Below are 16,600 nucleotides of genomic sequence, written 5' to 3'. Positions count from 1 at the left end.
GGTTTAAAGCTTTCGAGGAACCAAGCTCAACGACGCCGTTTTGAACAGCGATACACACCATCGTCTCCAACTCGTAAATCTAACCTTGACTAGCGGTTAAAGCACCCGACCCAGAGGTCAACGAATTAAGCTCGTGAATCACTCATTTTCGATGCTCTTGCTCCGCCGTGTTCGTGTTCTTCTTCTTCTTCTCTTTGTCTTCTTCTCCTTTGTAGTAACCATCACCCCAACCGAGGATCACAATGTTGTCTCCCATTGGCGTTGATGTGTGCTCCGTTCATGTGAGAGCGAGCATTGAACTTTTCGAGTTCCGGAGCAACAACGATTAGGGAGAGGAGGAAGAAGAGAGATAACCGGGGTTAATTCTTGGTTTGACATGGTTAACAGAAAATCAAAAATTTTATATTAAAAATTAATAATTAATTAGATAACCGGGGTAAAATTAGAATTTTAATTTTATTGAAAAATCGTGAGTATGAAAACAATAACACTTATTATATTAGGTTTTAAATAATATATTTTTATTATTAGGTGTATTTTTATTCCAATCCAAAACCATTTAATATTAAACGTCCAAATAAAAATAAGTTTGAATTTTTTTGGCATTTTTCCTAATATATATACTATGCTGTAGATATATTATTAAGGAGCTTTCTATAACAATGTTTTCAGTTGAGTAATGAAATTTTCAAAACATGTCAAAGTTTTTCATTTGAATAGAAAAAAAAAGTGTTAAAAACAAAAATAAATATAGTTTGACGAAATTCAAGAGGTAAAAGATTATGTTTAAGTAAAACCAAAAATAAATAAATTAGTCGGTAACTTTTGTGTTCTTTCAACAGTCGGTGTGACTATACAAACAACTTTCGACATATGTCTTAATGTTACTGTGAATGATGATGGTAGGTACGATTGGTTGAGAAGATAAAAACAGTGTGAATACTTTTATAATAACGGTGGAGCAATATTGTCAGAATAAGACTGGTATGGTAACCAGTGCGCAGTTATTTTCAAAATGTTTTCGATAACACTTCTTTCGACGAAATCACGTTTTCTTTAAGTATATTTATTTTGTGAAACCACTGTATAGATCATACTTTATTAACTAGTTTTTAAAATCGTCATTATGGAACTATATTACTTCAAAGAGTAGCTCATAAGATAAAAAGTACTGAGGAGTTACGAACTAACGCATGTTACTAACTAGGGAAACATTAATGATTAAACGATATATTTGTTCTAATTTAAGCAGACAAAAAACAATACAATCAGTCGAATGTAAAAACACATATAGAATGACTATATAAAAAGTAGAATATGACTGCATGTCTAGCAAAGTCGAAAATTTTCATAGGTTATTTGATTAAATTAGTTTATTATATTGTGTTTTTACCTAGTTTGTAATATATATGTGTTTTATCAATATACATATATGGGTTTAAGTTTTGTTCTGTCATTATTTTTTATCAGTTTTATACACATAATGTCATCTTTTACGTTAAGTACATTCATTCCTCTACAGCATCCTATGACCTAATTAATTAAGTAAAAATAAGTTATGCATAATTGCATATGATTTAGACGATAATACTTAATCAGAAGAAAGAAAAAGAGAACATATTAGAAAATATTACATGTCATATTTACACAACATGGTTTCATTTTGTTTGGGGTCGACAGTAAGAGTTAGAGCTTATAGCATCATACTGATCATATTTACGTAATACGTATGTACACACTTATTGACTTATACTGTTGCATTTACTGTTGACTGTATGGTATGATCATGATACATGTAGGTCAATGGGTATTTATAGATTACCTTGGATTTCGTTGGGAAAGCTTAAATATTGGCAACTCGATCCTTCTACTCTGGTACAACATACTATGCGTTTGCGATTTACAATAAGTTAAGTACGTTCTCGATGCAAAAACAGTAACTATATACAATTAGTATAAACCACAAAATCTTAAATAATCTGGAAGAAGTCATTATGGCCAGTCAAAAAAAAAATGAAGTAAGTAAAGAATAAAGTATTGAACTAAAATTTGAGTAATGAAGATTGAAAATGCCTAGGAAAAAAGATCAACATATTTTTAAAAACAGAAATTGACAATACCATGATCGAAATTAATACTATAACAGAATACTTTTGAATCTGGCAAAAAAAAACCCTAAATCATAGTTGGAACGTGGAGTTAGGAAATAATAGACTTCATAGGTCTCTTTTGAGAGCCCTTGAGCCTAGGATTCTCTCTTTCTGCGCCTTTAAATCTCTTCCTTCTTGCTTTAAATCCCCCATTAAATATATAAAATGAACATGAGCTAAGTAACACAAAAAAAAAAATAGATCATCAAATGTCATATACATCCGCATCTTATTTCTTATTACTTAACTTAAACCAACCATCACATCAAAAGATTGTATTATACAAACACATGCACGCGCATATATAATTATATCAAATGGTCCTGCTAATTTATTTTATTTGAATTCTTTAATATTTGCATCTTTTCAAGAATAACGATTGATGGAACCCAAAATTGTGTGTTTAAGAAGATCATTTTGAACCACCATTCAAATTTTCATTCCACTTTGTTTTATTTTCTTTCTTCTTATTCTGATCGTTCTGTCAATGTTATATCTGATCTTTTCGATGCAAAGATATATACATATTTTGATATATAACTCAACACAATTTATATACCAAGTTATGATACAATGATTACACTAATATAAACCACTAGATTATAAGTTTTTGTTGCAACTGTATATATAAAAATTTAGGTATGGATGTTTATAAATTATTGAGTGGACGGCGAACACAAGGACAAATGATTTGAGTTATGCTATATTCTGCATAACTAATAAACAAAACGATATCAATGAGAACTAAGATCTGAGAGATGAGTATCCGAGGAAGATATATAATACTATAGTAGAGGGGATATCAAATTATAGTTTTTGGGTAAAGAAAAAAAATAAGATAAAAGAAAGGGAACAAGCTAGAGAATATAAGGCAACAAGTATTGGTTTCACATGTTTGTGTCGACAAGCCACACACCCCATGAAAGGCTTGCTTGGCGTTTATGTCTTTGTATGCATATATCTAATCTAATCCACTCCACCAATTTTTTTTCTCCTCCATTTATCAACTCGAGTTATTTATTTCAAATTATATACTAAATATTTTTTGAAATTCGAACAATTTAAAATCAGAACATTGGAAAAATAAAGTAAGAGCATCATCGAAATGGGTTATTGCACCTATAGTTTTTGGATGGGAGTGTAAATTCGTTTCTTTGGCTAATAGAAAATTTAAAGATTGTGAGTCATTCTTATTTACAAAAATAATTGCTGACAATAAATAACTAAGTAATCAAAATTTCGATTGCACATGACTTACGCCGCTACGAGCTCCAACGACCTTAGGTGCCGTGCCACTACGATCTCTTAAAGGATGATCTCAAATGTATTAATTCAAAATCAAACAGAGAGAAGAACGTTGTTGTCGTTGTTGATAGTTTTTTTTTTCAACAATATAACATTATGTAAGTTTGAATCTAGGTGACAACACTTTTGACGACATTAACAACGAACCATTAAACTACATGTCATATTCAGTTATGTGTAGGAATATGACTTTGCTCCTAAAATGTATATGCTCTTGACTTGTCGTTTAAAAGTTTGTGTTAAATTTGGATTATAGCTTATGTCTTACAAACTTACGCTTGTTTACTGGTTGAGTGGAGTGTTTTTTTGTCTTTGTATATCTAATATTCTAATCTAATCCACTCCACCATTACACTTATTATAAAAGTTTGTTGATGTTCGAGTGTTTTTTATAATTTTCACTTTTATGTTCTTAAAATGAAAAATTTGTGCCTTAAAAGATCAGAAAAGAAGCCCAAATCATCCCAAACCCATTCAGACGGAAGCTCATGACTTATCCAATGACGTGGCACATTTGTGATTTTCCCACTAAACTTTTTTTCAGGTTAATTAAAGAATTTAATCAGTCGTTTTTTTCCGTCCTTAATAATTCTTCTACTTTCACCCAGACCTAGAGAGCATGGATCACGACGGCTATAATATTGCCACGTGTAAGATTTTCATCCAATCAACGGTTAATGTTGTGGCCAATTAGACTCACTCAGCTCATCTCATATTAGCCTTTTTTTTTTTTTTTTCTTTTCTTCTCTAACAAACCAACTTCAGCAGCGACAAAAGGAAGAGACGATCGGATAAAAAAAATGGCGGAGAAGAGCTTTAAATACATCATCCTCGGCGGTGGCGTTTCAGCCGTGAGTATTTTTTTCTCTCCTCCTTCCTCTTTTAAGTTGTTTTTTTTTTCAAGCCATTACTTTCGATTTTGTGTTCGCGAAAAAACCTCAATTCTCATAGTTTTGTTTTAGGCCTGTAGTTCGTTTATTGTTAATTCCGATAGCGATTACGATGATTCAGGGTTATGATTCGTATGTTTATACGTCCGATCTGTGATTGATTTTTTTATTTCATGCCTTTCGCTTCCCAGTTTGGCAGTGTCTAAGATTCGTTGAGTTGATCATATTACAATCGCTAATCGATGTATTGTTGTTGTTGTTTAATCGCTAATAGCGTAGTGAGTATCCTCAGGATTCTGTTGTATACTTTTCTCCGTTTTTTTTTTTGTTGTGTGTAGGGATACGCAGCTAAGGAGTTTGCCAATCAAGGTGTTAAACCAGGAGAATTGGCAGTTATCTCCAAAGAGGCCGTAAGCTTTCTTTCTCTCTACTTGGTTGAGAAACTCTATTATTTATTATGCAGTGTGTCTTGTAACCTCTGATCTTTATTTACTTCAATATGGTTGGCTTAGGTGGCTCCATATGAACGCCCTGCACTTAGCAAGGGGTATTTGTTTCCTGAAGGTAAATTCAATTTTCTTTTTTTTTTTTTTTCTGGTTTACTTTCCAAATCACAATGTTTAGTTTTGATTTGTTGCAACCTGGCTTTCTGTTAAGCTTTCGAGAAAACAATTGCATATTATCTTCTTTCTATTTCAGGGGCTGCTAGACTTCCAGGTTTCCATTGCTGTGTCGGTAGTGGTGGAGAAAAACTGCTTCCTGAATCGTACAAGCAGAAAGGTAACAATCTCGCTGCACATTATCAATCTCATCTATGTAGTCCAACTGATCGACGATGACTCTTCTCATCCCATGCTATATTACGCTCTATACAAGCTTTAAAGACTTATGTTATTGGATGGAACTAAATCGTGCTATCATTATTGTGATTTGTTGTATTTGCAGGGATTGAGTTGATACTAAGCACAGAGATAGTGAAAGCTGATCTCTCTGCCAAGAGTCTTGTCAGTGCAGCTGGGGATGTCTTCAAATATGAGACTCTCATTATTGCAACTGGTTCTACTGTAAAGACTGATATCCTTGAATTTCTCACATCTGAAAGCTTCTTACAAATTCTATGATAAGAAGGTAGTAACTCTTATCTTCTTTTGCAGGTGCTCAGATTGACTGATTTTGGAGTAAAAGGTGCAGACTCCAAGAATATCCTCTATCTGAGGGAAATTGATGATGCTGACAATTTGGTTGAAGCAATTAAAGCTAAGAAAGGTGGAAAGGCTGTAGTTGTTGGTGGAGGTTACATTGGTCTTGAGCTTAGTGCAGCTCTGAGGATCAACAATTTTGATGTCACTATGGTTTTCCCTGAACCTTGGTGCAGTAAGTTGATTCATATCCTTTTTGCATTTCGGTTATTCTTATATGTATTACTTAGTTACACGTAATGAAAACAAAATGTTCATGCAGTGCCTAGGCTTTTCACCGCCGATATTGCTGCTTTCTATGAGACTTACTATACAAACAAGGGAGTGAAGATCATCAAAGGAACAGTGGCATCTGGGTTCACCGCTCATTCCAGCGGAGAGGTAAACCATATAAACATTAGCTAATAGGAGTGGGGAATGCAGTCTATGTCTCAGTTTGGTTATATAGAAACTAATGTCTACAACCAAGTAAAAAGGCTATGTCATTAGGTTCAGTTCAGTTTGATGAACTCTTGTTTGGTTTGATTACACAAATCGATTTTGATCCCATATATATGGTTTTCAAATAAAAAACCAAATTGTTATGAGCATGTTTTCTTTTTGGTTTAATGATCACCACTAAATAGCTTTTTCCACATTGTCCCGGTGCAAATGACCTACTTGTATTGTTCTCCTCCAGGTGAAGGAAGTACAACTCAAGGATGGGAGGACACTAGAAGCCGACATTGTGATAGTTGGGGTTGGTGCAAAACCATTGACATCCTTATTCAAGGGGCAGGTCGAGGAAGACAAAGGTGGAATTAAGGTAACTATCTGCAGGCTGTGCACTTCTTCTCCTGTACCATTCTGATTTGGATCTTTTGATTAACCACTCAACTGTTCACGCAGACCGATGCATTCTTCAAAACAAGTGTCCCAGATGTTTATGCTGTTGGCGATGTTGCCACTTTCCCTATGAAAATGTACGGAGACGTGAGAAGGGTCGAGCATGTTGACCATTCCCGCAAATCAGCAGAGCAAGCTGTTAAGGTACTTACACCCCAATTTACGCGCTTGCATTTGTGTCGACATATGAAAAAGAAATTTCAGTTTTTGTTTTCCATAACATAAGTGCGAACGCCAAACAGAAATGATTCTATATCCGCTTGTCTTTCATTTGGAGCAGAAAACCCCCTATTACATTTTGTAAAACGAAAACTCAAACAAAACAGAGTAACATAGTTGTATATCTGAAGAAGCGTTTACATATGTGATACATTGTGGCAGGCGATCAAAGCGGCTGAGGGAGGCGCAGCAGTGGAGGAATACGACTATCTTCCATTCTTCTACTCTCGCTCCTTTGATCTGTCGTGGCAGTTCTATGGAGACAACGTAGGAGACTCTGTGTTATTTGGAGACAGCAACCCATCAAACCCAAAACCAAAATTTGGAGCATATTGGGTTCAAGGTGGTAAAGTGGTTGGAGCTTTCATGGAAGGAGGCAGCGGTGATGAGAACAAGGCTTTGGCTAATGTTGCCAAAGCTAGACCTGCTGCAGAGAGCCTTGACGAGCTCACCAAACAAGGCATTTCCTTTGCAGCTAAGATCTGAGTGAAAACACCACACAGCCACCAAAATAAACTCACTTTTTTCTCTTCTATGTTAAAATAAAAAATGTTTAGCAAAATGTCTTTGTAGTAGAGTACGTTTGCAAAAATAATTCGTGTGTTTGTATTTGCCTCTTTAAACTCCATGAGAAAGGTCTACTACGGGCAGAGTATACCTGAACCACATTCACATTTTTAGATCATGTATTGATTTTCTGTATTTCAGTACATTTGTATTGGGTATAAAGTCCTTTTACAATCTAATTCGCATTTAGTCAATTATTCAATCTAACTTAGGTGCTGGTTGAATTAATATTTAGAATCACTTTATCGTGTTAGTTATTACAATGTTTAAAACACAAGTTAATTATCCTCTTATAATTGTATACTTAAATTATCAAAAATCATCTAGTTTTTTTCCCTTAATTGCAAATATTAATCTATGCACATGAGTATAAGCGCATTAAAGATCAATAACTTCAATTCTCACTGATGAGTACGTTTGTATTTTGTGTCCTAGGAATCTAGCATTATGCTGCGAGGAGTGTCTATGGGCTGAAATAATATGATGATGTTACTGGTTTTATCCCAATATATGTATCATTGTTTTACTTTATAGGATTCGGTTCAAGATTTGGTAGATTTGAAGTTTTTTAGTTGATGGTACGTTTGTAAACGTGTGTTGTTTCTTTTTGCTGATAAAATTTGTGTTTAAAATCGACTAAACAAAAACGGAGAAAATTGTCTCCATGTTGGTTTTAGGTATATAATTTAATTTTGCGATTCTTTGAACGAAAACTGGTTTGGACACTAACAAAAACGCTACAATCAAAATCATAATAAGTGTTTGAGCCAAACACTGTTAACTAATTGGCATAACGAGAGATGTGTGTGATACATATTCATAAGTTTTGTTGGTGGGGCAAAACTCTAGTATTAAGTATGGAGGTCGTACTGTTAGGTCGTCGTCTTAAATTTAAAGTAAATCAGAAATAAATACTAGGACAGTGAAGGACAACCAAAATTCACCAGAATTATTCATTCAATACTCTTATCTCTTTCTCTCTTGTAATAAATACTCCATAATTTCCCATATGCTTAATTTGTGAGGAGGAGGGCGAATAAGTTGATTTTACGTGTGTACGTTTTTCCCCTAAAAAGACAACAAATATGGTAGGGACAGACATTTATGACCTAATATATTCAACCTAATCCACTATTTTGGAATAGTTGTACGTTGACCGAAATATAAATATATAGTCTTAAGTTTTTATTTAATTTTAATTTTTGTCGACGAGTAGCTGTAATTTTATGTGTGTTCAAGTATGACGTTTTTCAGAATTAACAAGTCAGATTTTATGATCAGTTTCAACGTTGCGTTGTTAATTGTATTTAAAACTAATAAGCTTTTGTTTGGCTAAATAAGAAATATGAAAAATAACATAACCGTTTATTTGTTTGGTCAAATCATTGGTATTTCTACACATATTTTCTAAACATATTCACAAGAATTTCGAAAAAATAAATAAAAAAACAGTCATCCGATCCAGTTTCATCATCATCTGGTAAAACACTAAAACCCTTGCTAAAATGTTTATTTTTTCACAATATAGTAAACACCAATTGCAACCTCAATAATTCATGTACCTCGTCGTGTCATACAATGCTATTTGCTAGCTTTCTCACTACCCTGTACCGCTGTACGGCTTCACACATATTCATCTCATTATCATCGTCTAGGTTTTTTAATTTTCTTATAGCATATAAACAAAACAATGTTATTATCTTTGTTTTTCTATAAAAGATGTGATTGCGAAGATGCTTAAGATGTCGTAGTGTAGTATATAGTTGAATGCATAAAATATATGTGTCGATACAAATACGATCGTCATGCAATAGTTACATTATTGGGATAATGCAGAAAATGGATGCTGTATATATATATATTTTACAATTCTCTTTGTAGCTCAAGTTATAGACATCCTAACTAACACCTAATTATCCTAAGTTATAGTCATTCTCATGGTGAAATGATTAATCTTTTTTCCCATGTTTAATCGATTATCAGAATATTACATGGTTTATATATACGACATTACTTAAAATAACACAAATCTTTCATTTTATTTTCACGTACTAAAGGAATATATAAAACTATAATGTATATATGCTTTTAAAAAGTGATGCATGTTTAGATTGGTCAGATCTTTAATCAGCCGATTTTTGTTGACCCATACAGTGAATTTGTGTTTGAAAAGTGTTTTTGTGAGGTAGCTTTATTTTTATTTTTTTTTGTTCTCAGTGGCTGTAGTTCGATTAATTTACAAATCTGCGACTCGCTATACTAGTAGTCATGTAATGAAGGTCGGGGTCTCGGGGATACACAAATATTAACATTTGACAGTAGTAGAATAGAGATGAATAGTAAAACTTTTTTTTGTTAAAACAGATTAATATAGCTTTGACAAGTGTTGTTAATAGATAAAATGTTTAGTGAGGATTTTTAATTTATACGAAAAATCTTAAACGATACTTTAATAGTAGAACTTGTATTTAACAAAGAACGGGTGATATCATATTCATTGACAGATAGTCTACGTTCTACGACGCTTTATTCGAGAAATCTCGTGGAACTCGTCAAAGAGCTCTCATCACGTAACAGACAAAAATTTCCAAGCTGTAGTGGAACAATTTGGTGGTCGGATAAATTATATCCATCAATATCCTAGGGAAACACATTGTAGAGAAAGTACTTCGGTTCGGTGGGTATCTAAATATCTAAAGTCGTTTAGTTGTACTAACGCAACGTCGATCATTGAACCTAACACATTTTGACGCAACGTCGACATATTGAAGTTGAACCTAACATATTCTGAAGTCTTTTGGTTTTAGAGATGGTTTAATTAGCACCTTTGGAAATCATAAATGGAATACTAAAATATACTACTAATATTTTAGATATTTTATATGAATTGGTAGAAAAATAATAATACACCACATAAAACCAAAACACCACGATATTGATACATATATAGACTATAGACTATATAGTGTATACTGAATAGGTCTTTGGAGAGAGTGACCGTACATATACGAGCAAATCAATGAGAATCACATGCAAGCACGCAAAGAGATAGAGTCATTAAATGGTAGTGGTCGTCCGACGAAGTCCGATCACGTGGACCACATGCTTCTTCCGACTACTTTCTACGTTTCTTCGTCACTCTTCAACCAAACAAATTTATATACCATTTTTTTTTGTTTGTGTATATACCAAATTACCAATTCAATATTTATTAATATATTGATCACTTTACATGGTGTAGAAGAACTTAGAAATTATATATAGGTTCATGCATGCTTCGTGTCGATTACTATAATTATAATTTTGGAGACATTAGATGGGAATTAGCAAAATGTTCTGAATTAATTAATGGTTTATACCGGTTACAATATTAATCTCTTAAAATTAGAATAGAAGATGAGTTTACAATTCAGAAGAGGTACGTACCACTACCTCACATTTGACAAGTGCATCTAAACCACAACAGTTTAATTAATTAGGTAGTATAAAACTAATTAATCGATGACTGATTAGTTAGTATTTGCCGATCATGGGATGTACGAAAAAACAACAATTCAGCCCTCGATATCAAAACCGTACGAAATTTTAATTAACTAATTTTAGTTTATCACAATTTGAAACTCAAATTCTTTCAATAGGTACTACCTTGAAAGTTGAAACCAAAGTCAAATTAGCCAACCTCCATGAAAAAAGTCCAACGTATGATTTAGGTCAGGACTAGTTTGACTAATTTAACGTGCATGTGTGCGTTTTGTTAATATTATATATATATATATATATTTATATGTAAATATGTTTATATATAAATACTTTGATTACATTCAAATACTATGGCCGTACGTACGTAAGTTTAATATATCAGGTGTCCACTACTCATAAATCATAACATGAAAACATGGACTTCGGATTCACGTCATCCATTATTATTTGAATAATAAATAGTCTAAAAACATATACAAATTTTGTTAAAATTGTGCAAATGTAATTCCATTGTCACAGGTAGAGAGAAGCACATAAGTCCATTTGTCCCTGAATCGAATACTTGAAGCTTAAATTCCAAAAAAATATTAGAAAAGAAAAAAACGTTGAGGAATTACTCCATCCATAGTTTCAAAAGATGTATTTTGGTTATGGTCTATTATTTATGTTGACTTATTTGTCCTTTTTTGACAATTTTTTCATGCATACATGTTTAGTCCGCATGACGAATACAAAATTTGTGATTTTCCTTTTACATTTCATCAAAATCATATGGTGTATACTCAATTATATATACTAACATAAGGTGATTACAATAAGACACTATATATATTATTGTGTTAGAGCAAGACATGTGTATTTTACCATTGTGTATGTCGGTATATTATAAAATTTCGTAATGAGTCACTAAAATGAATTATGTGGATGTCGGTTGATTTCTCGTCTCTCTTCTGAACATCGTAACTTTTTTTTTTCCTTTTGCATAGTGCCATTTATTTGGAAGTCTTATTCCAATGGTATAATCAATAGTGATAGTTGAAAATTTTTAAACGATACAACTATTTCCAGTATGAGAGGCTTGTCACTTCTGCACGCGTGATTAATTGTTACATGTCGATGTAATAAATATGATGATAAAAATGAGAAGGAACATAGTGAATGTATACTTAATAAAAATGAAGGATGTTTGAAACTGCAAAATAAGAAAAAGAATACTCTTACTATAATTTTCAACTAGATTTAAACCTGACATCGCATGTTTTTCTGATGCACTTGCATAATGTAATCTTTAATTTCTTTTGGATAACAAGACCATTAGAAATGAATAAGTCATTTTTGGAGACCCACGGAATGATGACATTTTGGAGCCCATTAGAAATGAATAAGTCATAAAAAATTCTTGTTTGTTTATAAATCAGTAAAATATTCGATTCTCAAAGTCATGTATTTGTGTGTGGAGATTCTATCCCACGGAATGATGACATTCACTGACACTACTGGCACAGACACAATTATATTATACTTCTTGGCAGACAGAGAGCCAGACTGTATTTTACCCTTTATGATATTTCTGGTTTATGAATTATGAAGCTGTATGTATAGTGTAGTCAGTCATTCATGAGTTTCGCGCATACGTGTTATATTTCACCTGTATGTATTAATGAACTTTCATCTACATTTCACGTATCCTCTCGTTTTTGTAATATATATGATCGGGCCTGTTCTTTCTAGACAGATCATATAGCCATTTAGGAGACAATATTATAAAGAGATATATATAATACTCCATCTCCTTCTAATAGATTCATGTTTTGATAATTTCACATATATTAAAAAAAAAACCTTAGATAACATATCATGTAGACAAAAACATAAAATAAAAAAAATCATTTCTGTTATTTAATCTACAGCATTAATTTTTTAGAAACAAGAAAAAATCCTAAAACATTAGTTTATTAGGAAAAGAAAAAGTAAAAATTGAAGTAACCCAAAAATTTGTCATTTACTTGATAATTCTTTTTTAAGTTCCCAAATCTCAAATTGAAGTAAAAATAAACGCCCTTTTATAGATTTTTTTTTTTACTTTTTTGTTTTGTTTTTTTTTTCCTTTTCTATATAGGTACTTCGTATGAATCTATAGGTATAGAATAAGAAGGATATATTTGACAAAAAAAAAAGAATAAGAAGGATATAATCTTAACATGGAAAAAGTACGCTTATATGAAATTTAGTGATTTACTAATCTAAGCAAATGTTGATGTATCATCTTCCATGTATCACCCGTAAAGAGAGTCTAGATCTGATAAGCCTGTATATACTGTCTATATCTGTATGTTATCATTTGTGGAAAAAGAGACATTCGTATATAGCCAAATACAATATTAGTTTAAACATGATACGAAATATACATAAAAGCAATATCCTAGATAGTTCCATTCTTCTAACCTTTTTTTTTTTTTTTCACATCACTACTACAACATTTTATAACTTGGATAAGAACCTTTAATTAAAATGCGATCATCTGAAACGACAAGCTTAACAGTAGGCTCTAAACCTACATTGAATTTTTTTTTTTTAATTATTCTCATCTAAACTGAGTCAGTGACGTATATATTTTTTAAAAATTAAATACCTAACTTGCATTGATAATTAACAGAATAAATCAATGGCATGTATATTACTTGTATTCACTCACACTCAACTACGAACAAAAATTTTAAAAATCACAATCTTACCTGTCTATTTCCTACAAGAAATACAATTTTATAAAAAAAAAAAAAAAAGAACAAGTCAAAATGGCAAAAAGAAACAAAATTGAGAAAATAAAGAACTAATTAGGACAAAGAAGGAAATGGTATACAAATCGGGTCATTAGTTCTATAAATAAATACACACACAGATGGACACAACACTTTGATAACATAACAAACACCAAAGTCTCTCTATCTCTCCTTGCCCATTCATTATCTCTTCTCTTGAATGTTCTGTTTCTTGTTAAGACATTAAGATCCAAGTGAGAGAGAAGAGAGAAAAGAGACCTCTTTGGTTTGGTGACAGAAGATGCAGGTAGTTGCGAGCTTCGATTTTCAGCCTTCGCCGTTCTCACACGGCGCCGGTGATATTCTCATTTCTCCGGTAGACCGCCGGGATGAATCTTTAGTGCCGGAGAAATCATCACTCGGAGAAAGCGCGTGTGAAGACGACTCGACTAGCTTGGCGGCGGTGAAAGTGCAGAAGGTTTACAGAAGTTATCGCACGCGGCGTAGATTAGCTGACTCTGTCGTCGTCGCCGAAGAGCTCTGGTAAAATTATACTTAGTAAATAATAAAGTCATTAAAATTCAAAGCCTAATTAAATTTTAATTTTATTTAAGAAGAGGAGATTAGTAGTAGTATATGTGAGTCATTAATGTGTTGGTTAATGAATAATGACGGGTGAAGGTGGCAAGCGATGGACTATGCGAGGCTTAATCATAGTACTATTTCGTTTTTTGATTACTCGAGACCTGAAACTGCTGTTTCTAGGTGGAATCGTGTGAGCTTGAATGCTTCTAAGGTACTATGTTTTTTTTTTTTTTATGTTTATTATTTATCTATAAAATTGATGATTTAACTTGCGAAAATATCAAGAACGTTTTTTTCACCGAATTTCTAGTAGGAATTTTGTGATGTATATTTCCCTTTTGAGTCGTCTTTTTGATAAAATTTTAGAAAAAAAAAATGATGTCAAATTTCTCAAAAATATGTATATTTTAAGAAAAAAAATATCCACTTGGTTTTGTAATCTTGTGGTTTGGTTATGGTTAGGTGGGGAAGGGACTGTCCATAGTCGACAAAGCTCAGAAGTTGGCCTTTCAGCACTGGATTGAAGCTGTAAATTCTTTTTAACCTTTTTTCCAACAAATTTCATTGTTTTTGTTGGGTTTTATATTATGATCAAAATGTAACAAGAAGACTACAAATTATAAAAACTTAACATCAGATTGATCCTCGACACCGGTATGGACACAATCTGCATAAATACTATGAAGAATGGTGTAAAGCTGATGCTGGTCAGCCTTTCTTTTACTGGTAATGCTTAAAACCCACATTTTCACCCGTTTATGACTATCTAAAGGTTCATTATGAATTGTTAGTGTTTTCTTGTAGTTCAAGAACCCTTTCTTAGGTGAAAATTTTGTGGTTTTGTTTTTTGCAGGTTGGATGTTGGAGGAGGGATAAATCTAGAACTTAACGAGTGTCCGAGGTCAAAGCTTAAGCAGCAATGCATTAGATATCTTGGACCTGTATGTGCCATCTTTTTTCTCTTGTCAACTTTGATTTACATGTTTGGTGATTTCTCATATGTCTTTTTTTTTACCCGGTATCAGCAAGAGAGGGAAGAGTATGAGTATGTGATCATAGAAGGGAAGATTGTTCACAAGTTAACTGGAAAGTTTCTACACACTATGCATGGATCCGAGGGAACTAAATGGATCTTTGTTATGAGTACTTTCAAGAAACTCTATGCTGGTCTGGTAAGTTAAAAAACCGGTATATCTTTCAATTGGTTATGATTTGATATTATTACTGAAGAAAGATTCTAATGGATCGTCCTTTCTTGATTTATGTTTTACTTCAGAAGAAGAAAGGAAGGTTCCATCACTCAAGCTTTTTAGCCGGAGGAGCAACATTAGCCGCCGGGAGGGTGATTGTTGACGATGGAGTTCTCAAGGTAATGTGACATCAAGACATATCAACTTTGTTATGTCTGCCTATTGTGATTCTTGTTTGATCGTTATGTCTCCATTTCTTTAGACAATCTCTGCATACAGCGGACATTACAGGCCATCAGATGATAGCCTTGACACATTCCTCTCGTTTCTCAGAGAGAACGCAGTGAACCTTGACGATGTTGAGGTAAACTCTTCTGTTCTACTCATCCTTAAGCAATTTGACATGTTCTAATCTTGGTTACTGAATAATATTATTAACTAGAGTTTGGTTGTTTAGAGAAGTGACTACTTGAAAGCTAATGTAACTTTGTATTTGTAGGTCCACAAAGCTAGTGAAGATTCCGACACCTACGAGGATTACGTTAAATCCAACGGAGGAGATGATCCCGAAACGTTAAAGAAAGAGGACTCAACGTTACAAGCAGAGACTGAAACAGATGAAAACAGTAACGGAACACTTGGTACACTTGAAGAGGCGAAACGTAGTAGTTACCAGAGAACGCTCTCAGGTGCACTTGAGAGTCCAAAAGCTAATGTGCCTCAGAAGTCAATGCTACTAAGGATCAACTCAAAGAAACAGTCAAGATCCTTACAGTTGGGTCATCAGCTATCGCTGAAATGGTGTACCGGAGCTGGTCCAAGGATCGGTTGTGCAGCTGATTACCCGGTTCAGCTCAGAACACAGGCGTTGGAGTTTGTTAACTTGTCTCCAAGATACCGAAGCAGCACACTTTCTCCGACCGGGAGGCTTGATGTCTGATCAAACGTTGTTTTAAGTAGTAGTTTAATTAATCCATAGGCTCTTCTTCTGTGACTTCTTTATTAACGTGTGAGACTGTGAGTTCTATCTAAAGTTTTTGTTGTGTTTTTATTTTTCACCTGGATGAGATGAAGTAGAAGTAAGCCAATGAGATGTCTTTTATCAGTTTATGTGTAAAAGCTATTTTCAAGCTATTTTCACTGATAATGAAGAGAGAACGTTTTACAATTTTCAGTGAATCGCTTCTCATTTTACAAAATTTCATCAGAAATCCATAAGCTAAAATGCCTAAACTAAAGAGTCAAATACACTTTATTTTGTTTTACTAAAATTGATTTTTGAGAAAATTAGGAGTTTTTACTTTTTAGTAAAAGAAAATTACAGTAAAATTGTTAAAAAGAAGAGTAGAAAGAACAAAAATAGCTTAAATC

General features: G+C 33.0%; 2 protein-coding genes across 2 annotated transcripts; both read left to right on the top strand.

Annotated features, from left to right (window-relative positions):
• The first annotated feature begins 4,033 nt into the window (after window positions 1-4,033).
• LOC104791545 (monodehydroascorbate reductase 1, peroxisomal) lies at window positions 4,034-7,394 on the top strand. Its single transcript, XM_010517461.3, has 10 exons — window positions 4,034-4,306; window positions 4,684-4,755; window positions 4,858-4,909; window positions 5,045-5,125; window positions 5,291-5,409; window positions 5,500-5,719; window positions 5,807-5,925; window positions 6,224-6,349; window positions 6,433-6,573; window positions 6,811-7,394. Exons 1-10 carry the CDS (start codon window positions 4,256-4,258, stop codon window positions 7,132-7,134), a joined length of 1,305 nt encoding a protein of 434 aa, XP_010515763.1. The 5' UTR covers window positions 4,034-4,255; the 3' UTR covers window positions 7,135-7,394.
• Window positions 7,395-13,478: 6,084 nt separating this feature from the next.
• Window positions 13,479-16,397, top strand: LOC104791544 (IQ domain-containing protein IQM3). The gene is made up of 9 exons (XM_010517460.3): window positions 13,479-13,997; window positions 14,136-14,250; window positions 14,502-14,567; window positions 14,677-14,765; window positions 14,893-14,980; window positions 15,065-15,211; window positions 15,316-15,408; window positions 15,492-15,593; window positions 15,729-16,397. The coding sequence occupies exons 1-9, from the start codon at window positions 13,756-13,758 to the stop codon at window positions 16,167-16,169; spliced, it is 1,383 nt and encodes a 460-aa protein (XP_010515762.1). The 5' UTR covers window positions 13,479-13,755; the 3' UTR covers window positions 16,170-16,397.
• Window positions 16,398-16,600: the final 203 nt, after the last annotated feature.

The sequence above is a fragment of the Camelina sativa genome, chromosome 6 (assembly GCF_030686135.1).
Source record: "Camelina sativa cultivar CO46 ecotype springtype chromosome 6, ASM3068613v1".
Lineage (NCBI taxonomy): Eukaryota > Viridiplantae > Streptophyta > Magnoliopsida > Brassicales > Brassicaceae > Camelina > Camelina sativa.
The sequence above is the reverse complement of the archived record's forward strand: the minus strand, read 5'-3'. Positions and strand labels throughout refer to the sequence as shown.

Coding starts and splice junctions, on each gene's coding strand:
- LOC104791545 (XM_010517461.3), top strand. CDS start 4,256: ATGGCGGAGAAGAGCTTTAAATACATCATCCTCGGCGGTGGCGTTTCA. Junction 5,410..5,499: donor TTATTGCAACTGGTTCTACT/GTAAAGACTGAT, acceptor CTTCTTTTGCAG/GTGCTCAGATTGACTGATTT. Junction 6,350..6,432: donor AAGACAAAGGTGGAATTAAG/GTAACTATCTGC, acceptor CTGTTCACGCAG/ACCGATGCATTCTTCAAAAC.
- LOC104791544 (XM_010517460.3), top strand. CDS start 13,756: ATGCAGGTAGTTGCGAGCTTCGATTTTCAGCCTTCGCCGTTCTCACAC. Junction 14,251..14,501: donor TGAGCTTGAATGCTTCTAAG/GTACTATGTTTT, acceptor GGTTATGGTTAG/GTGGGGAAGGGACTGTCCAT. Junction 14,981..15,064: donor GCATTAGATATCTTGGACCT/GTATGTGCCATC, acceptor ACCCGGTATCAG/CAAGAGAGGGAAGAGTATGA.